At 38.5% G+C, this 22,636-nt stretch overlaps 1 protein-coding gene across 1 annotated transcript; it reads right to left on the bottom strand.

Annotated features, from left to right (window-relative positions):
* Positions 1–169: 169 nt before the first annotated feature.
* Positions 170–1,734, bottom strand: LOC117373719 (uncharacterized). Its single transcript, XM_033969810.2, has 4 exons — positions 1,682–1,734; positions 864–1,197; positions 692–781; positions 170–532 (listed from the first exon to the last, which is right to left on the bottom strand). Exons 2-4 carry the CDS (start codon positions 1,183–1,185, stop codon positions 255–257), a joined length of 690 nt encoding a protein of 229 aa, XP_033825701.1. The 5' UTR covers positions 1,186–1,197; positions 1,682–1,734; the 3' UTR covers positions 170–254.
* Between the last annotated feature and the right edge of the window lie 20,902 nt (positions 1,735–22,636).

Below are 22,636 nucleotides of genomic sequence, written 5' to 3'. Positions count from 1 at the left end.
ATATATATATGCAATATCTAGATCGATAAAAACAGATTTACAATACAACCCAACAACTTACAAAATCCAATTTATTGGACATATTTTACAAACATATTAAATGAAGATACAAAAGTTGTAATAAAATTACATTTAAAAAACTTTTTTTTGTTACAATGTGCAGATTATGTAAAGACAACATTTAATAAAAGTTATATACATATAAAAACAAAAACATTGTTGAAAGTCCTATTATAAAATAATGTGCCCTAACATTACTTGTTCTCCAACAGAAAGTTGAAGACGTCTTGTGACAGGGCAAGATCCTTTTGACACAGCAGTGAGTGGAGGTAGGTGGCAGTGGCTTTGTTCCCCTGGATGTTCTTCCAATAGCGCAAAGCGACAAACACTTGGTTCACCTGACAGTTTGGGTTGTCCGCTACAATCTGCTCCAGTCTCACAGATGGGATCTCAAGAGCCATGATGGCCACCTCTCTCCAGGCCTGTCCTATAGCCCGGGCTACAGACATCAGCTGCTTCTCTGTCACCAACACTGTGTACAAGGAATCAGGACACAATAAGGATGCTGTTTCTCACTACATTTTGTTGGAAATGACTTACAAAGCAATGTCCACTTTTATTGTGTGTTTTATCCGCATTTGAGTCAACGGCCAGAACAATATGCCCTATGCAAGGAAAAAAATAACCTTACCTGTGGTGAAGGTCTTTTTGGGTGGAACAACCTCATGCATTTCAGATGTCTTTTTCTGCTTCCTGGTTCTTTTCCTTGTTTTTCTTTCTCCTTGTTGACCAAAAATACATACACATTTTAATGTACATATACTGTAATAATCAAATGTCCATGTAAAATGGTATTACTTTACCTAAGCACAAAATGTCAACTGGCATAGACTTGATAAAATTCAACTTGGGGAATGTTTCTTGCAGTTCTTGATCCTTCAGTAACTCCAGTAGGCCCTGTGCCGCCTTTGGCCCTCTCTCTATGATATGATCCAAAAGGTCCCGCATCTTTTCATCTGGGATACGGCAGCTTTTGATTTGCCGATAGCCTTGAGGAGTGACCAGTGATCGAGAATCTGCATGCTGAAGTACAAAGTCTGCCTGGCTACTAAGGATGGAGATGAGCTGGGCCTTTACACCTCTAAGCAGCTCGCCTGAAGAACCTTTGTCATAATTCACTGCCATGTAGACTGCCACCTAAAACATAGTGATGTGAACTTGCACTTGAACTACTTTCTCACTATAAATACAAAGATTGTTTATGTATGCAAAGGCCATCCAAGCAATTAACAATTGTATTATTATTATTATTATTATTATTATTATTATTATTATCATCAATAATAATAATAATAATAATAATAATACTTTTGTTTTTATTTTGTATTATTATTATTTAATCAACACACTCGCCAAAAGGAGCATGAGGGTTATTACACTACGGTTTTTCTATTAGATACATCCGAAGACCTTCTTTGGGAATAAAGGATGAACAACCCGGATAGGATATAAGTGTTGAATATAAATTAGTTTGCAGAGAGAAAGTGAAAGAAGGGTATATTTAGAACAACTCGAACGACTCAATCTTGGATCAGTCATATTAATGTAATGCTTGTTTCAATAGCCTAATAGTATAGGGCTCTAATCTAAATTAGAAACAAAGACAAAATGCGATTCTTACCAATTACAAATAAAATAAAAATACACGTGTCTAGTGAGGGACTTGTGATCCTCTAGATTTTCCTCCCAGTTCCGGGATGAATCAATGGAGATGATATTTTGGAGCCACGCCTGGACTGGAGGTTTTACTGCACGTCCACAGTTTTAGGTGTGCAGATCTGGTGACATCTGGTGGCCATGCATGGTACATGGTTCCAAATAAAATGATTAAAAAAACATTATTAAGATTATTATTTATGTGTCTAGCAAAGAATAGCCTATATCTTTTTAACCAAAATGCGAAATCACACTCCTAAGCAGGTCTGAATAGTTAATCATTTTGTTGTGTATGTAGAACAAATATGTGCATATGTTCACACTGAGGAGAAATGCTATTAAATTTAATATGTAGAATAAGGGATGTTGTAGTCTCTCATTTTCCCCCAAAACTGAAGCCGTGGCTGGTGGTGCCAATAAAAAAGGAGGGAACAGACATCACATTTAAGCTCTGCATGTGTGCTCAGTTCATCTCAGGGAAATGACAAATCAATATCTTATTCCAAGACAGATATTTGCTTAGTGAGAGAGCACCCTCTGGAGCACTGATGCTGCAGTAGCTGCCTTGGACTGTGTGTGTGTGTGTGTGTGCGTGTGAGTGTGTGTGTAGGGGTGTGTGGGTGTGTGTGTGTGTGTGAGAGAGAGAGAGAGAGAGAAACAGAGAGACACACAAGCAGAGAAACTAAGATATGTGAGCAGTGTATAGGACAATTGAACTGTTTCCAAATTTTAATTACTAAGTATGTTTCTTGTGCATATTAATGTACACATGTCTTGTCTGACTAATTTCAAAACACTATCACTGAACACATGAGTATCCATTGTTTGTGAGTGAAAAATGATACATGCTGTGAACTCAACTTGCAGCTGATTTAACACAGTCTTTATATGTTGTACATTGCACATATTGGGTGAGGGTAGCCACAGTAATGCACAGTGCCCAGAGAGAAGAGGATTCCTCTTTTTGGAAATGTGTACATATGCATTTTAAGACTGAGATGCTGAGGAGATTCATGAAAACATAGATTTGCATGTAACGTAATGTGAGGTATTGAGACCTAAGCATGAGGCACCAGTGTTTATGGATTTATCATAACAGTATAGTGGTGTCTTCATGTCCGCCAGTGTTCCTGTGGACTCTCTCCCATATTCTCCTGTTATCCATAGACAGATGTGCCTGAGTTAGGTTCTTAGTAAAAGCGAGTAGTAAGTATATGTGATTACTAAGTTACAAAGTATCCTGCCTACAGCACATAGGTGGAGTGGTGGCTTCTTCACACAGCACATCAGGAAGGTGTAATAATGTAATTGAGGTGTATGAAATAAGCGTGGGCTGCTGCATGTTCAGTGAAGAACAACAAATAAAAAGTGTGGGGGGGTATATGTGTATAAGTATATGAAACAAATAATACCAGCAGAATCTATGAAGATGAACTCCAAAAAAACAACCCTCTTCTGCAATGATGTATTTAAGATTTGTAAAAGCACTTTTCAGTTAGCATGGTTATCAGGTGCTTCACACAATCTTATGGGACACACGGATAAACATTTACTGAAGTAAGAAATGTGAAGCACTAATCCTCAGTCTGTCACCACGCAATGATTTATGTATTGATTTAGCATACAGTTTATACCATGGCAGATATAATCCTCTGGGTTTATTGGAGCCAGAGTTTGGATATCTGCTGCTTGACTGAAGGAGCTGTAAATTGCATGTTGTTAAATGGTTGAATACAACATTCCTTTCAGTTGTAAAACTAACATAGCTCAAAACATAGGCATTTGGACCCAGTCACCAGTACCATGGATGCATCACCATATTTGCCTGTGTTGCCTTTAAGCCCTACAGTGTACACCTCTGTGTGTAAAGGCGGATTGAGTGAAACAAAGAGATCCAGCTATTTATCTAGAATGAATTATATATAGACAAATGAAATACCACAGTGTGTCATGGAGGTGAGAGAGAGAGTTGCCAAATGAGGTGTTAAAACTGTACAGGACGTTCAGATTGGAAACAATAAATCAAAATATATAAATATAAAAAATAATACAAAAAAAAAAAAAATACAAAATTAATAAAATGCCCTTGCTAAAATCTGCCAAGACTGCATTTTCAAGTATAATGTGGCAATCTATTATAATTCTGCATGACACACATTTTCTAAAATCAAATATACATGAAGCTATTGTTCATTATGGGGGGAGGCAGTTTGGGAAGACTTATAGGTCCTGCCACTAATGTAATTGAGGTGCCCATTAACATTTATAGTGGTTTAAATTATTTAAAAATGCCTGTGTGTGTGTGTGTGTGTGTGTGTGCACTCCTGAGTACTGAAATGCAGGAAACAGAGTTGAATTAAAGGCATTTTCCTTCTTTGAAGACTAATGCATGTAGTTGATTTGATGGACAGAGTACACCTGCTCCCATACTGCATTATGGGTACAGAGAAAAAAAAAAAAAAAAAAACTATGGAAAAGTAAGCACAGGCACGGTGTGCTCTAACAGCTGTGGGTTGGGGCAGGGCACAATTGAGGGTCAAGTTAATGCTTTCTTCTTTTTTCCTTCATTCAAGATATGAAGGAAATTGTGTTACATTCAGTTAAAAATGTGAAAGAAAAGGAACAAGAAGCAGGAACTTATATCTGCCTGCTTTTCACTCAAAAGCTGTATCTCAGATACCAGTTGATTTACATTTACAATTTAATGACATTACACAATAACAATAATATGGTATAATTTACACGAGAACAATAACTCTGCCATACAACATTTTTTTTGTAATAAAGAACACTCTGAGGTTTTGATTTTCTATTGCTCCATAGAATGACACCTTTGAATGAAATGCATCAGCGATTAGGCTGCAAAGTGCATTATAAAGTCTATCAATGTATTTTTCCATTGTTGTTGTTCAACAATGAATAGTTGTAAGAGTTATTCCATAAGTTTTTTTCTCCCTCAGTGATTTTGTGCAGCCAGACCTATTCTAAATCAACCATATGGAATCAAATCCCAAAATGACCCGTAGAGGGAGCTCTCACCCTTTTACTCAGCCTGCAAATACAGTAGGATTTTTGTCTGTGTCTGCTCATCTGCCTTATTTGCAGCTGAGGATCTTAAAAAGGGGAACACAAAATATTAAATTACTTGCCAATATATATGTGTTTTATATATATATATATATATATATATATATATATATATATATATATATATATATATATATATATATATATATATATATATATATATATATATATATATATATATATCTCAACACAATGGCAGCACACGTGTCACAAGTCTAAATTATTATCTACCTAATGTCACACATTACTGATGGGAATATGGGTAATGAAATTCATAATACTTAACACGTTCCGCAGAATAAGTAGAGTGAGAGATAGAGTGAGCCCATAATTAAAAATGAACTTTTAAGCCTTTACATGAGAAAACATTCTAGAAGAAAACATACTACATCACTAGTGTACTGCTACATATAGAAATGATTTACATCTTTTTAACAATTGAATTGAACTGTTAACTCTGACGTTGGTATTTGTTTTTCGCCTGTTCAGTCCTGCTTGTCTCCCCCTAGTTAAGTCCATTCTGTGAGTGATTTGCACTTGTGTGAAAACAGTTTGAGAGAGCAGTGTTGGTGATGTAAGTGTTGGTGGCAGCCGTCACTCTGAGGCTGAGTCCCGCTGCGTCTCACCGCGCTCACGGCAGAGTGTGCACAAACTCCGACTCCACGTGTGAGCGCCATAATTGGTGTGTGTCCGGATATCGCACTGATTCACGTTTGAGAGTTGCATCACACCCAGCAGCTCCAATGGCTGAAGTCTGTCTGCTACAAGTTACACATGCTCTAGTGAGACTAAGGATAGGAATAGAAACCACACATGGATTTGATATTCAAACTTTACCTGTGCATTAGAACTTGTTATCCCATATCTCAACGGAACCTTATAGAATATTCTGTTATCTGAAACTCAACAAATAGTTGTTTGCTCCTTTCATAACTTGTATACTGCATTATGAAAGCTAAACTAGACCTCCTCCATCCCTCCTCCATAAAGAGGTTTTTTATGCAATTTTTAAAAATGCATTTATTGGACGAACCAACAGATGACGAAGGCAAGTAATTTCTTTTATTGAAAATGTGTATATGTGTATATATTTTGTTTTGTTCAAATATGACTTTGACATTACTCTTATATTGCAAGATGTTTATTAATTAATGACTAAGGTTAACGTACATTTTAAATAGTTGCTCTTTGAGTGTTTTATTTACATGTTACACTCTTGACAATGGGACTGCTCCTGCTCCTCACAGATTGCATATCGCTCTCTTGGCGCTGGTGAGAGGGATATTGTGTAATACAATGATGCGGCCTACCTCAGGTCATTAAGATGCCCTCAGTCAGCACAACCACCACATCTGCTCGCTCCCCTCACTGTGGCCCTGTGGTGTGGTGCCGCTAAGATAACTGCACGCTAATTAAAAAGCCATTTATGGGAGTGAAAGGCCAATTAAAGGCCTAATATTTGATAAGGCTCTGGGTTTGCTCCACGGCAGGCCCACCTGGGAAGTATTTATTAAATCTTAATGGAGACTGTAATTAATATCCAGGGCAGATTAGCGTGTAAGCGAGTATCATTCACTCTTAGGGAGGAGTGAAGAAGCAACAGGGAGATACAGCAACACACTGTAAACCTCTGCACTACACGGGGCTGCCATCACATCAAAAGCATTGTACAAGGTAAAGATGAACTACAACTTTTTCACTGGATAGTAGAAATGTCCATGTTCCTTATCCCACTTCACTTACAGAAATATATGACTGAATAGAGTCTGATAACTGGAGCGTGTGCCACTGTGTATTTACATTTCAACCTGTCATATGCAATTTGGTGTGGCTGATTTTTTCCTAAAATATCTACATACCAGGCTAATTTTGTTTTAATTGTCAATGTGTCAAATGTGTCAAAGGTTTTTAAAATGTACTACAAATCATGAACAAATGGTTATCTTATATACATGGCCACTAAAAATTAGCTAGAATAATCAGATAACCCAATAATCAGACCTAAACCATAAACCGAAAGAAATCTCATCATCAAAAACTATTAGTGACACATGTCACTCAGTCAGTTAAGAGCAACTATTTGGAAAACCATTGTTTAACTTTTTCTCTTTCATTTTTAAAATTCCTTATCCAACACCTGAGGTGTGAACAAGAAATCAGATTAGTTACATCAGAGGTTTTTTCAATAATCTGATTACTGCAGAGATCATTTCATCAAAAGAATATTGCACATACACATTATTTATTGAAACCATCTCAGCCCTCTGGGACAGCAGCAGTGGTGGATGAAGTACTCCATTTTGTCACTTAAATAAAACTACAGATACAAAGGCAAAAAGTTACTCAAGTAAAAGTAAAAGTATCACATAAAAAAACAAAAAAAACAACAACAAAAAACCCCCAGAAAACTACTTGAGTAAAAGTATTAAAGAACTTGTTTAAAAATGTACATTAAGAGTAAAAAGTAAAAGTATTTCACACAAATGTTGTTAAAGTGTTAAATGTAGTGATATTGATTCAAAAATAATATATATTTTGGTCAACAGTAGTAATACAAATCCATTTCTTAATTTTTCTTATGAATATTTTGTACTTATATTTGGTTGCTCAAAGCCAAAGCTTAAATTCAAAAGCTTTAATCAGAATGTTACCAGGAACATGGAGAAAAAAATAACCTCTCAAATTAAACAAAAGTACTTTTTAACTTTTCAGTCCACTTAAAAATAATAGTTGGCAGATGTGGGACCAAGTTGTTCTTCTGCACATCTCAAGTAAGTTGCAAGTATTTGGCCTCAAGTTTGAGTCAAGTCCCAAGTCACAGACAGGCAAGTTCAAGTCAAGTCCCCAGTCAGTGGTCCACAAATCTAAATCGAGTCCAAGTCCTCTGTGCCGAGCTCAAGTAATTTCAAGTCTTAAAAAAACAAGTACAGAATACAGGTTGAATTTTGTAATTTATATGCATTAAAACTAAATTAAACTATTTTTAAAAACTCATGGTAACAAATAAGGATGTAACAGTTTCCAAATCTCATGTTCATGCTGTTATAATCCTAATAATTAAGACTGAATTTAAACAGCAAAGCAAAAGATCATTATCAATGTAGTTCCCTCTGTTTTTTAACTGTTGCTTCAACAAAACAATGACGTTATAATCAATGTATCTTGTAATCCAGCCTCCAATATTATTGTGAAGCATCTGACAATACAATATCACAGTATTTCAGTTATTGTCATATCTCCCCATGTATCATATATAGACACATGGGGAGAAAGTATCAACTGTATAGAGGAAAGTGTTTTTTTTTTATACATCTTTTAATTTTTTTTTTAAATTTTTTTTTGAGGAGAAGCATCAAGTCATCTCAAGTCACAGGGCTCAAGTCGGAGCCAAGTCTCAAGTCAGTGACCTTCAAGTCCAAGTTGAGTCTTAGTCCATTTTATCAAGTCAAGTCTCAATTCTCAAGTCTGACTGATGCAAAAATATTGATTCAAAATATATCTAAGTTAATTTTCGGGATAATGTAAAGGTTACCTCACTGCATTGCACACTCGTACCCCTAAACATCCTTTTAACTTCCATTCAATAACTCACAGACATTTTATTTGAGCTTTTTACTGTGGAAAACAAAACCCCTTTATGTCAGAGCATTCAGCTCAAGTGCTCTTACCTCCGCCCCTCAGAAAGTGGACTCTATTTTAAGTGTGCTGTAGTCACTGAGCAGTACAAAGCTTGGATTGACACACAGCAGCAGATGACTCACACAGGTAAAACATTTGTATGCCCAACAGCAGTGCTCAATAATCTCTTTTAAATGGAGCTATGCTTTGTTATGATGCTGTGTAAAGGAGACAGGCATGCATTTAAGACGGATCTTTATTCTAGTGTACTGATAAACACGTGGTATGGTCAAATATGATCACTCGCAGGACTTTGTATTTATGGAAAGAAATGGCCCTCCCATGGAGCCACAAAACCTGCATATCGCACAATGATAAAAAACACTAAACCATGCGGGGTCCAGGCCCAGGGGAAAAATATATGACATCTTTTTAAATTTCTTCATTATCACAACACTATTCCCCAGTGTTCTAGGGGTGACTGCAGCTAAGCTGAGAGAGTGTTTGTCCTCTGATCCGAAGGTTGGCTGTTTGAATCCCATTCTCAACAGAAATGTCATTAGAGCAGTCAAATCTGCCACAGGTTGGCGGTGCATTTCTAGAATGCTGTTGTTGTGTCTTTGGGCAAGACACCTGACCCTCTTTGCCCCCAGTGTCTACGCACACTGTTGTATGAATATTAAATATGTGTGTGAATGGGTGAGCGGTTCCGTGATGTAAAGTGCTTTGAGTGCCTTGAAGGTGGAAAAGCACTTTATAAAAATGTGACTGTTTACTATAAAAATATAATGCAAATTGATGTAGTAAACACCCTGAATGAGATCAGAGGTTTAGCACCTTATGAAAAAAAGGTTGGGGTTTGGAGGGTTGTTTTTTTTAAGTGCGTGATATTCATATTTTTTATCCTTATCTTACAATGGTCTGACTTCCTTGAGACCGTTTCAGATGATAATACTGAATGCAGCCAACCCTATGTCACTAACTTTGTCTTTTCTTTTTATGTCCATTATGTTGTTTCTGTTTTCCTCTTGACCTTGTTTACATCCTGTACCCGATCTGCTTACAGCTGTGTAGTGTGTCTTCATTACCAGCGGCTGCTCTATTAGCCAGCAGTAATAGACATGGTCACAGAGGACACACATGCCGATAGCGCTTAAAATGCTAAAGAAAATGATCTATAAGATTGTCAACAGGATTAAGGTCACAGCTAAAGGTTTGGGTCAGAGCGCTGGATTTTACAGATATGGATTTATAGTGCTTAGCCTTTGGGCTGAAAATAGACTGTGAAGTGGCCCATGCCCTCTGAGAGTCAGCTCTTTACCATAGGGACACATACTGATGACAGACAGACAAGATAATGAGGCTTTGGTGAATTTACATGTAAAGAGCAGCAGAGGCCTCAAAAATGCTTCTAGTAAGGCTGTATAAGCGTTAAACAGAAAAGAAAAAAAAAGAATCACTGTGTGACACTGTATCTCTTGTCTGGTCTGTCAAGCTGTTGCTGTGTCCAGGTCTGCCTATTTAAGATGGCTTGGTACTGCAGAGTAGAGGCATGCAGCTGAGGCATGAGTGTTCACTGCACACATGAGTATTGGGAAGTTCATCCACCTAACACCTTTTACCTCAGTCAGTCCAGTGTTGGCAAAGGGCATTTAAGTTCCACTATTTAGAATTAAACTGTTACAAACACTAGTTATATCATATCAAAGACACAGATTGATTGATTTATTCTTCCTTAATTTCTCAATAAACTAACAAGTTATTTTAAACAGGGATATATTTACATTACATGAGTCTTGTATGTATTCAACACAAAATGTCATGTCATTTGACTTTAATTTACCCTGTGAGTCCCAATGAGACTCTGAATCTTCATCACTGTGTGCCCTATTGTACATGTTTTTAAGGGAAAACTGAAGTAACACAAACACAGGGAGAATATGCAAACTCCCATTGTGTCTACTTTGTGATATTATTTTGTCCTTTCATATTAATTGTGTGACCTGGAAGTTACACAGATGGGTCAGCAGGGAGCAAAGCATCATTTGTACATTGTTTCATATGCAGACAGAGCTCACGGTAAACAGTGATGGCTTAATAATGGATGTGTGTGCAAACAGCAGGAATGAAGTGTGTGTGCTCTTTATTGGTCAATAAAAAACTGTGGCCTGAGTCGACTTGAGATTTATAGTTGAGTGGTCAGTCAGCTGTATGCATGTGTGTATGTAGCTACAATATCCATTAAATCAGTGGCATGCAGAGACAAAGCACTACGTGCCAACTTCACCATGGAGCCGTGTGATGCAGAGATGGATGTGTGAGGGTGGGACTATTAAAGGTTATAAAGTACAGGAGGGAGGGCCTACGAGGGAAATCAGCAGGAAATTGCTGTTGAACGACGCTCAGATCAATACTAATAACCACACACAGAGAATGACTTCCTCTCATCACTAATAACTCACACAGAGGAGGTAGATAGAAAGACATCGGCTTCTGCTGCACAAGAGAAATGAGCAATCTCCAATCGCGCTGGTCCTTCTGTTTTGTTTAATAAAGGCTGGGGTGAATGTTGGAGCAGCTACTTTATCACTGTATGTGTGGGCCCACCCAAAGAAATCCAATCTTATCACATATACATTTTATTATTCTTATTCCGAAGTCTGGGCCCTCTTCCTGTGTGTGAGGGCTGCAGAAAGAGCTGAGAATTTGATTGTTCTAAGAGCATCTCTCAATAAGAAGCCAGGGAATGCGTTTGCCCTAATGGCCTGCCATTTTATATTTCTTTAATGAAGTTACAGAGGAGAAAAAATGGTCAACCCTGTCGTGCCCCTCTGCAAACACGCACACATGCTCCATTTGCTGCACTCACACACGCGCACACAGTCACACGCGCACACACATACACGCGCTCCATTTGCTGCACTCACACACACAGACACATACACACAGTCTGAAGAACCTGAGACTGCCAAATGCACTTTCATAGCCAGATCCAGATCCACTTGCTTTTGTAGTGGTTATACAGTATGGGCTTTGTCAGTGGTATCAAGGTTTTTGGCTTATTTTTGAGTGACAGTCCAGTTGCAGTTTGGATTTTGTGAATGTAGCACTTAAACGCATGTTTCTTTGCAACCCCTGAGAAAAGCAATACATATTACGATCAACAGTCTTCGTATGTGCTATTGCTGTGTAAATTCACTTCAGCACCATGGACAAAGACATGTATGGCCAGGCCAGTTTTAATGGGGTTACTTAAATAGTTTTAACAACATGAAACTAGGGTTAGAATAAATCAACATTTTCATTATTAAAGAAGCAGTAAAGCAGTGTCTGAAGTAAAAACATGTGCATGTGTGTGTTAAACAATAAAGCACAAGAAAGTTTACTGAAAAATGTTACAATCTTGTCCTCAAAAGCCCATTTAAAAACATACTATTATTTGATTCCCCAGATGGCAGATGACAAATTATCTGTACACACATGGTCAGATCTCTTGATGGGACATTTATAAAGGAGCCATTTTGATGAAAACTCCATCTGGTCTTTCACAAAAGCACTGTGTGCTTTCTCAACTGCCACTGGACATATTGTTTTTAATTTCATCACTGCTACTTTATATAGAGGCTCATTGGGCATATAAAAACAACAAGAAGACTAAAAGAAATATTGTGCTATGGATTCAAGTAGTTTTCTGTGACCAAAGCTTATGCCATTGTTTATGTTTTTGGAGCAGATGTGGGATGAAATGTAGTGATTACAGATTGGTTTCATGATTGATATATGTTTTAATTAATAACCACGATTGTACAGATTTATAAGTAATTAGTGAAGTTATCATTGGTGACCCCATAAATCATTTGTGAAACACTTATTGATCTGAACTGCTGGGCTGGATTATTCTTTACATCTCAGTGACACATATTTAGTTGTCATCAGCACAACCTTCCCTAAGATATACTAATCAATAGCCTCCCCTATGGATTTTCTCCAGGGCTATCTTCACATGTGGCTGTAGCTTATCAAATAACAATGATACATATGAACATTGATCCATTCTAATCAGTTATTCAATCCTAACACCTCAGCCAGTATACTTGCATATTTACAGCCTCTAATAGCCATATCTGTCTGCATCCTGCTCCTTATTGACGAGAGGCCTCTGTGTGCCTGGTGGTGTCGATCTGATTGTTCTTACATGGGAATGTAAGAAATGCTCTCATGCTGACCACTTGAAAGAAGCATGGCATAGGTATCATGTTAAATACAATACATAACCTACAACTATATGCTATTATTGTTATTCCAGACCCAGAACCTATCCATAAAAAGTGCACATTCAATAATTCTCATACTGTATGTATTTAGTAATTATAGTTCAGAAATGTGTCTTGTATTTGACTCTTTAAAATGAAATTAACCAAAATGTAGAATGCATAATGCATAACATACCCTTTATTTAGTTTCAGCACCACAGACAGTGAGGTGTTAGAACAGTGTCTTTTCAGTCAGGTATATTTATTTTACGCTGTATAAAATTTACATTATGTTCACATCAACATCTTCAGAAAAATAAGAACTATGTGTTAGATGTGCAGTCAGTGAAGACTGAGCCCCTGTTCATGTTTAAGGCCGATGGTTGAATCCAAATTCATGGAGAAAAGGCTCACTGCAGAAAGACCACAAAAATGTGACTGGATTAAATATCAATATTTGTCTTTTAGACAGACAATTATAGGCTCTTTATACTGGAACAGGACTCAGCTAAAGCTTGTAAACTCTTTCAATGGTAATGATGAACACTGTAACATTTAAGTAAATACATGATAAAAAAACATCCAGAATGGAAAACTGCTCTGCTCTGATGGTAAAGTGGATTTGTGTTGAGTGTGTAGTGTACCCATTGTCAGCCTTATATTACTCAACAGGGAAAGTCTCCTACTAGAACCTGAGGACTCAGAAATGGCATCTGATATAAATCTGGTACAAAGACAAAGCAATACATACAATGTATTAATGTAATATTTTTCTGCTGTGCACTCACTTAAATCCTTTTCCATTCATTGTGAGACACTTTTAATTCCGTTATAATAATATTTCTTGACTCTTAAATTAGAATCTATACAGAAATAATCACCATATACCACCTGTAGTCCCTTCAGCACCATGGACAGCGGCATGTGAGAGCAGCACAATTCAGGCATTCTTAAAAGTTGAATTGAAACTTGAATAAATCAAAACATTCCAACATTTACAATATTATTTGCTAAATGAAAAATATGATAAAAATGGATAAAAAGGGTTCGGTATGAGAAACAGGTAAACGAAACAACCTTAGAGTGTTGTTTTAGACCTGGTATAGTCTGGATTTAGTTTTGCTTTAGTCCTGTGGTACATGAATCTGCTTTTGTGAGACTGAATTATCTGCCCAGATTCTGTGACACAACAATGGCAGTGGACATTGACAAGGAAGTCATGGCATATAATGTACATAATGTATGTTAACATAGACATCTCCCGCTGTTATTCCTGCCTCATCTACATTATGCTATTCTTTTCTCTCACACTGAAAGTGGATTGCTCAATACCGTGTGTATTTTGAGTGGGTTGGGTATCAAAAAACAGCAAAGAAAAAAAAAAAAGACAAAAGAATTGCAATGCATTCTAAACAGTCACTTCAGCACCACGGACAGCGACCATTCAAGTGACTTATTCTTTAGAGTTTACTGTATAGTAAACTAGAGATAGAGGACAATCGATATTTTCAGACACTCAGAATGCAATTTGCATTAAGTAACTGCCAGTAACTGATGATGATAGTCTGATGGTGGTACTAGGTTGTAACCAAGCTTTTAATGGATATTATTATGCTTGAAGATAGTGAGAACCATTGTTATACCTGGCTCTATGCCAAGAAGAAGGGATGGATATATGGATATGGATGGATATCGAACAATATGGATATGTGACGTGTCAAAATTATTCTTGTACTTAATGCTATTACACATATGTCTCAGAATTAATATAATAGCTATACACAGTAAGTAGTGACTCACAAGCTGTGCACAACAGTCACAAGCTGTGCATTCCAGTGAAAAATTGTAACATATTAATATTAATACTTTTGTTCAGACTGTTTTCAAATTATTTGTCAAATATACAATTTTATTGCCAAGTGAGTTAGGTACAAAGGAGCAGGCAGCAATAAAGCAGTTTTTATGGTCTGATATCTGCATGTAATATCACATTTAGTTTTGTTGTGATTAATTCAGGGATTTTGTCTCACTTTAGTGATCTGTTGCTTTGCTCAATACTACCCTAAAGAGCCCTTTGAGGGCCACATGTTTCCCAAATTACAAGATCTCTCCTGCCCTCTTTTTTTCTGAGCCTGCATAGAGCCATGATCAGGTACGTCACTTCAACACCACAGACAGCAGTGTGTAAGGACAGCAGGATTCCAATTATGTTACTATGATATTCATACATTCATACATCTAAAGCTTTGTTTCCATGTTGGTATTAAGAAACAGGGGTTAATAAACAAATGGAAAGTGCCCAGCATTAACATAATGTACCATCCAGGTAAGTCATGATTTAGTCAAGGGCATTTTGGTCTTCTTTTGGACCTGATTTAATGACCATACTTGGAAAACCGAATATGCTTTAAAGCCATAGCTCATGACAAAAGCTTTGAAATCTAGTGATGGCACACAATCGATGACACACATTATTTAGTTGGCTAAAGTACTGTTGGGAAGTACTTCACTAACTTGCTTGACCAAGACTAGCTGTGTGTTTGTGTGTTGACCTGAGAGTACACATTGGCTTGAAGTGGGTGAGGACATAGAAACTAATGGTGACTTATTAACATCATAATTCAGCCGGGCAGGACAACTAATCACAGAGGCTTCAGACAGAGGCGCTCCAGGGGGTGATGGATGACGCTTGTGCACATGGTTGTTTGTGAGTTGGCCTCGCACGTGTGGTCCTGTTCGGGCTGGCTCTGCACCTGCGACTCCCTGTGATAGATGGGCTGAGTGGAGGTCCTTTCACACTGAGATGTCTCCTAATCAGTCTTAATGATTGGGGTACACTGATGAAAGGAATGGGTTTCTGAGAGCTGGGCGTGGCAAAGTACGAGGAAATGCACCTCTAAGAAACACAGATGGCATAGATGAAGCCAAATGAGCATGTTGGGTTGATTAGTTAGCCCTTGGGTTAGATTCAAAGCTGTCACTGTGAACTCCGCACAGAGCCTGGATGTGCCTCCTTCTTCTGTGTCTCCATCTATCTCCTGTCCCCCTCCTGCAGTGACGCCACTCATCCGTCTCAGGCTCAGTCAGGGCTGTTTACACTCATTTAGCTCCAGCTGAGGTGCAGCCCAGGCTCAGGCTGAGCAGTTTGTTAACACAGGGGCAAGACCATCCAACCAGCCACCTACTGAACAGAGGGAAGAGGGAGAAACTTTGGTCACTCCTCAGTCAATAATAGTACTTTGGAGTTGTTGTTTCAGATGACAAAATTACTAACTGTCCTCTTAGAATTATATGGTTATATCTGCGTTATCTGTATATCTGGTAGTTCTGCAATATTGAGGTTTAAAATTCTGAACACTCCCCTTCTGAACACAATGGAATCAGAAATAGGATTTTTGCTCGTACAAACCTAAAAATGGACAATCCCAAGAAAATCTTCATTATAGTGTACAGAAGGTATTATAGAACAAGAATACAAATCAAACTTCTGTAAATATAGTAAAAGCCAAAGTTAAATCTGTCAAGTGAACAAAAAGTTGTAGGGGTGAAGATGTTTCGCTGCTCATCCAATTCTTAAGTTCTGGTCAGATTGCTGGTGGACACTGCCTTATATGTATCTGCAGGGAGGAGCTAACTACATTGAAACTGTAAACAGATATTGTTACGTCTTCATTCATACAACTTTTTTGTCCAGTTGACAGATTTAACTTCGGCTTTTACTATGGATCAGACCTGGACCGCTGAGGGATTACATGGACATCTTCTGGAAATATGGCTTTGTTATGTTTCTATGAATGGAAAATTAAACATATTACAAATTTAAGAACAACGAACAGCAGCCTTATCAGGGAACAAGCTAGAGCCGAGTTGTGGCCAGGAGCTTTTGACATGCACGAATGAGACAGCAACAAAGGGTTCAGCTCCATTAAGCGTATAGTTATTATAGCTAATATAGGCAATGACATGTCTGATAGGAGTTATTGTTAATCTGAACATTAGCGCCGGCTCGTTCGCTCCTCTTTATTCTTCATCGGGAACCACGGCCCAGCGGAAGACAGGACCAGACAAACTGAATTAGTGTTCTTTTCATCATCCGTGACCGGCGAGCGTTCTGATAACCCTGATCTCATTATGGACGCTAATTGTTAATTCCTCCCTCCTCCCTCCTCTCTCCATAGGACAGAACGCTTCTGTGCAGTGCTGTTTACTTCCTGTCTCCTAATGGTCCAATTTCCACTTTCGGTCTCGTCATTCTGAGCATGAACATGAGAGATTTATGGAGTGAGGAATGGAGTCTGGCATGTTTCATCACTATCATGTTTCTGACTTAGCTGTCAGTTTGACTTCAGCTCGGTATTTCCCTGCTGGTTTAAGTCCCTTGTAACTGTTTGCAAAATACGCTCATTAGTCTTTTTCCATTTATACAGAATGCATGGTCAGACTTCCGTAATACATTTTTTCCTTGATAAGCTAAAACTGATTTCAAATCTAGGCGACAATTTTTTACAATTTTCTTGGGGTTTCAACAACACTTTTCAACTCTACACTACATTTCGTTTTCATTACTTTTTAATTTGACTGCTCTTTGACTGTTCATAACAAATCAGCCAGACAGCCACATGCTGATGTGGCAACTTATAAGACTATTCCAGTTGATGCAGCCACATTTCTGATCCTCAGTCTCCTCATGGTCTGAAGGCGATTGAGGCAACTGTTACTTCCAACTAATCATACATATTGACATGCAGCATTCAGATGCCACAGTTTGAATTCAAATGTCTCAGTGAAGGATAATTAATTTCTGAAATAATCAATCATCTCAAAAACAATAGCTCTCAGATAACTCAAATGATGGGGCCAAAAACTGTGTGTTGTGAAGTTGGACAGGAGCATTTCAGCAGTATTTTCCATATTGAATTCTTTCATGTATCACACTGTGAGTAATGACTGGGGTTTTAATAGGGGTCTTACCAGTGTCCTGCTATTAATTAAAGCTTGATTGGAAGAATAAATTAATCTAGCTGTGGTCGGTCCGATCAATAACCCATATGAAAGCTCCATTAAGCGCTGAAGCCAGAGTGCGCTGTGTGTGAAGGAGTTCAACAGTTTAACCGGCCTGCGAGATTACACGTGATTTTACTACCCATTAATCATAATTACTTGTGCAAGTCAGTGAATATTCATGTGTAATTTTCTTTTATAAATGTTGTCTTTTCATGACCAAACAAAATACTGAACAGTGTTCTTACTCATACAAGAAATGGCCACATTAGTATGATAGTACACATACACATACATATACAATGCATACATATACACATACAGATACACATATATACACATACATACATACATACATACATACATACATACATACATACATACATACATACATACATACATACATACATACATACATACATACACATACATTTGCATGCACATAAGGAACACAGCACTAGTCAAGGCATTTTTGTGCCTTTGTCAAAGGTGCACTGTGCAACTTTTCTGGTGGAGTGCCTGACATCTGCATCTTGTGTATATGCCTCATGTTATTGGGTTGCTCAATAGAATTAGTACAAGTTAGTACAGGCTTTACATTTTCTATGGATCAAACTCCATAGAAAGTTTCAGTAATCATCACCTGAGTGGTCCATTCTTAACCCATGTGAAGTGAAGGTTAGAAAAAAGTTGCCCTTTTGTACAGTTGTGAAAATTTACGTTTTAATGGGAATTCATGCTTGGCTTTCCCTACCACATTATTTGATGGACCAGCTGAGAAATAGATTTATGATTCTGATTAATAATGTTAGCCAGAGTTCATTGTTTCCGCCAGTCAGCTGAACAACTTCATATCAGTGCCACTAATGCATCGGAAACACCCGGGCTGTGTGTTTAATAATATCCCTGTTAGGGAAGCCATTCGTTCTCATTTGAGCTGCAAGTCTCATTTGGCTGAATGGAAGAGTTCTTCACCTCACCAATCTCACCGAGACCGTGGGGAATATCAGGCAAATGAAGGATAGAAATAGCAATATTTAGTGTCTTCAAAAAGTGTTCCAATATATGGAGATTTTATATTAAATCCTGAAGCGCATCATGCTCTGAGTTGGGTTTCTTGATCATACATCAGGTGTCCATTACATTTTTTTCAGTTGAGACAAAATATGAACCCATAACCAATTAATGGATAGTTTGTACATTTCCAAGGCACAATGCTGGATATTAGAAGTTTGGCATATTCCCCCCACAAAATGTCAAAATAAAAAGCAGCCAAAATATAAGCAAAAGTCTTACACAAAACTATATTAACTAATGAACAATCAAAATACTGTAGGAAAAACCCAGCTCCTCTGTTTCTCAGTAATATATAAATAGGGAAAAGAGAAATATACTTTTAATATTCTATTTTTATAATCAGTGACTGTAACTAGTTGGAGGCATTTTAGCACATCGTATTTTATTGAATAACTTTTGAAATGTGAATGAACTGTCACAGTGTTTTTTTCTTGTTGAGGTCACTTCTTTTGAGTGATGCTCTTGGCTCCAGCTGTGAACAGAGGTGTGCTGTTACAATAAACGAATGTGGCGTCAAAAGAGCTAATCGGCCAAACAGTGCTGGTCACAATGGGGCACCAGCAACCCTTAATCATCAAGCTGTAGCAAATTAATTACCACACTCATCCACCTACGGCAAATTCATTATCACAATCAATCACCACAAATGATACAGGGCCTTAAAATAGCCACATGGTCAAACGGCAATCAGCACCTCCAGCCCACACCCAGAGCAGGGCTGGGATGCTGCTGCACCTCTCCGCTGCTTGTATACACACACACACCCACATACACACACAAACACACACACGGCAACGCTAATGGAGACACAAGGACGGCAGGCTCATTTAGCAGCAAATGTCATCTGCACAGTTTTTTAATTAGAGCGTCAAAACCTCCAGCGGCACAGGGGCAAACCAGGGGGGTGGACCTGGGAAGAAGTGGAAAATTACAGGTAGTGACAAAAAAGGGGTTAGTAGAAACTCACGAACCCCAGAAACATAATAATATTACTGTAATATATATGTTGTCCTAAATAAAAAAAAATGCACTATCAAAATTGATAAAAAGTGATTAAATTAACACTACCGTGAAATGTGAGGCAGAGATTGGAGGCTTCTTGCCCATCAGTGCCTTGTGTGCTGTTGTAGGCGGCTCCTCTGTCTCCCTTGGTCTTTCACTCTCTTGCTGGGTGCTGCTCATCTGTGGAAGCTGGACATTGTTCAGTTCCTTTGGGGCAGTAAATAGGCATATAGTGTGACACCAGGATGGCGCCTGTGAGCACACACTACAGAAGACCACTTCTACTGTTACACCTGCACACTGCTTAAACCCACATCTTGGGAGAACAAGCTTCACTGCTTTTATGTGTCTTCATTTGTTTTCTGCAGACTTGTTTCAGGCATGTGACAGCAGAGAATGTGAGGATTTAAGCTACTCCTTTATTGTGTGGAAAGTCCCCTAGTGGCCTTTAGTCCACATCTGGGCATGGTCCAATAGCAGTGTCTGATTGGTCTCAAACTGTCCTGACAGAAAATCTATCTATGTGCATGTGTGTGGCATGTGTGTGCGTTTGTGTGTGGCGTGTGTGGAGGGATGCATCTGGATGACAGATAAATTGAATGCGGGGCCAACAAGGCCACCGGATCACAATGAGAGCGATGAGGACAAGACCGCGGTGAGAGACTGGGAGAGGATGACGCTGGCATTAAGCCCAGGGATGACATAGACAGACACTTGTGTGTGTGTGTTTGTGTGTGTGTGTAATTGATTGAGTTTTAATGTGGTCCCCAATGAGGAGTCACTGACAGCAGGGAAGGAGGAAAAAGGAAGGACATAGAGGAGATTGTCCACAGTGCTCACAAAGTCACTCCAGAGCATGTGAAGCACTGCACTGCTGCACCATATTGTATTTATACAAATATCCTAATACAGCTGCCACTGAAGAGTTATAACTCCTGATAATAACTGACTGTAGTGCTCAAGGTTGTAACAAAAACATTGTGTGTGTTGCCATAAACATTGTGTAATATCTGTGTTCAGTTGTTTAGTTATTTGTTAATGATGCAACACAGATGCAAGAAGGGCTTCTTTGAGAGTGAGGCATGATTGAAATAACAATGGGTCTATTCATATGAAAATATTCCCAGTTTCTATGACTTTCAAGTGCCCTCTTCAGATTTGGCATTATAATACTGTTAACCTCTTTTCAAAATCAGATGCAACTCCCAACTCAGTTCTCATTGCTCACACAGATTGTACAGTGCAGTACTCTTATAGTTATCCAATGCCTAATGTCTAGGTCAGGATTGTCACCTAAAAACACAGACTGTTTTGTTTGCCTTTATCCCCCAGCCTCTCTGGCCGGCTGCTTCCTTCTTTTTGCTGGTTGTTAGTGAGTGTCCAAGGTCAACTTCTTCAGTGAGGAGTCAGCCTCAGCCCCAGCCTTTGATGTGTTCACATGGCAATGGAGGAGAGGGGAGGGCTTGTATGGTTGGATAGAAACAGAGGAGCCTTAGAAATATAGGAATGAAGAAAAAGAGAGTATAGATAGACTTGACACTGTGCACAAATGAGTTCTTTTATAATACAACGTCTGGTACAAGCTCTATGAAATGTATTTTTTGGCGGAGACAAAACATTAGCGGTTAGCAGCTCAAAGATTAGAACATATATCCATTGTATTTATATGAGTGAGGGTGCTGTCTATTAAGTGTATTAGGCTGTGGCTGATGTATGGACTCTTGTCAGGGATATGAGGTTTAGATAGGCCGCTGTCTGCCGTAGATAGAGTTTGTGTAATGGAATCCAGTCCCACATCACTTGGGATGGGGCGAGAGGGTGGGGCTAATTCAATTGCCTCCTTCCACACCTCAGAGTACGGTCTGGGGCTATGGGATAAAGGATGGACTTTTTTACAGGTGAGTGCACAAGGCAAATCTGTCAGTCAATCCAAATGCTGTTTTCATCCCGATAATTTGTGGTCTCAAACAGCACTGCAAACGTCTTAAGGACAGAGAAATCGATTGCTAATGCAGAAGACCTTCACTGCACCTCCGATAGACTCACTTTGGATTCAGATATCATTTTTACTTTTAATCGTTACATGCTTTCCTGTTGTTCGAGATTGTGAGCTGGAGAAAACTCTTTACTTTAAGAGAATGCACTTGTCTCAGCTCATGTGGACTTATGTTGGCCTTATATCTGTTTATATGCATTGGTTGTGGCTGTCATAAATGTTTGGACAGTTTCTTGTTAACATTAATCCATTACATAACCTTGTAAACTGGATTGCCGAAGTGAGACAGGTGGGCAGAAGGAGGAACAATGCTTTGTAATGAACATTTACACAGTTGTGAATGTGCCACCTTGTCGTGCTCTCAAGGCGATCGACTGAAGCCTATTGGGGTGTCCTGCTCTTGTTGTCATTTTAATGGGCAAAAGAGTTTCTTTTCCTGCAGTAATCCCTGGATGCTTGGCTCGCCTGTCTTTGACCTCCAGTGAAGTCTACTCCGCTGCGCTTCCTCTTTTCTTAATACTTGACTCAATCTTGTTTGTCCCTCCTCATCACCCCCTTTCCCTGTGCTATTTTCTCTCCTCCCACTTTCTGGCTTCATCAGCGCAGTGAAGGAGAAACCTGTTTATGATGACGGCTAGGGGACTATCTGCTTCCACAATAACTAGACTTTATTGTGGTGCCATAAAACTTTGGAAAATGGGCTCAGGGTGATTTACAGTACTGGGTGTCTTCAGCATGACTTTTCTTTGCTTTCACCTTTGCACAACATACAACATACAACATACAACACACAACATGTGTTCATACTAAAAGCTATGAGTGAATATTGCCTGTGAGGGACCTCGTCGGTAATGAGGTGAATAACGTATTCACAGATGTTGTCAGA

The sequence above is a fragment of the Periophthalmus magnuspinnatus genome, chromosome 7 (assembly GCF_009829125.3).
Source record: "Periophthalmus magnuspinnatus isolate fPerMag1 chromosome 7, fPerMag1.2.pri, whole genome shotgun sequence".
NCBI lineage: Eukaryota > Metazoa > Chordata > Actinopteri > Gobiiformes > Gobiidae > Periophthalmus > Periophthalmus magnuspinnatus.
Note: the sequence above shows the minus strand (reverse complement) of the source record. Positions and strands in the feature narration are given on the sequence as shown.

Bases quoted from the DNA above. Each gene is read 5' to 3' on its own strand.
- LOC117373719 (XM_033969810.2), bottom strand. From the start codon at position 1,185: ATGGCAGTGAATTATGACAAAGGTTCTTCAGGCGAGCTGCTTAGAGGT. The intron at 782-863 runs GTAAAGTAATAC...TTGGTCAACAAG, and splicing joins AGTTGACATTTTGTGCTTAG to GAGAAAGAAAAACAAGGAAA. The intron at 533-691 runs GTAAGGTTATTT...CCTTGTACACAG, and splicing joins CAAAAAGACCTTCACCACAG to TGTTGGTGACAGAGAAGCAG.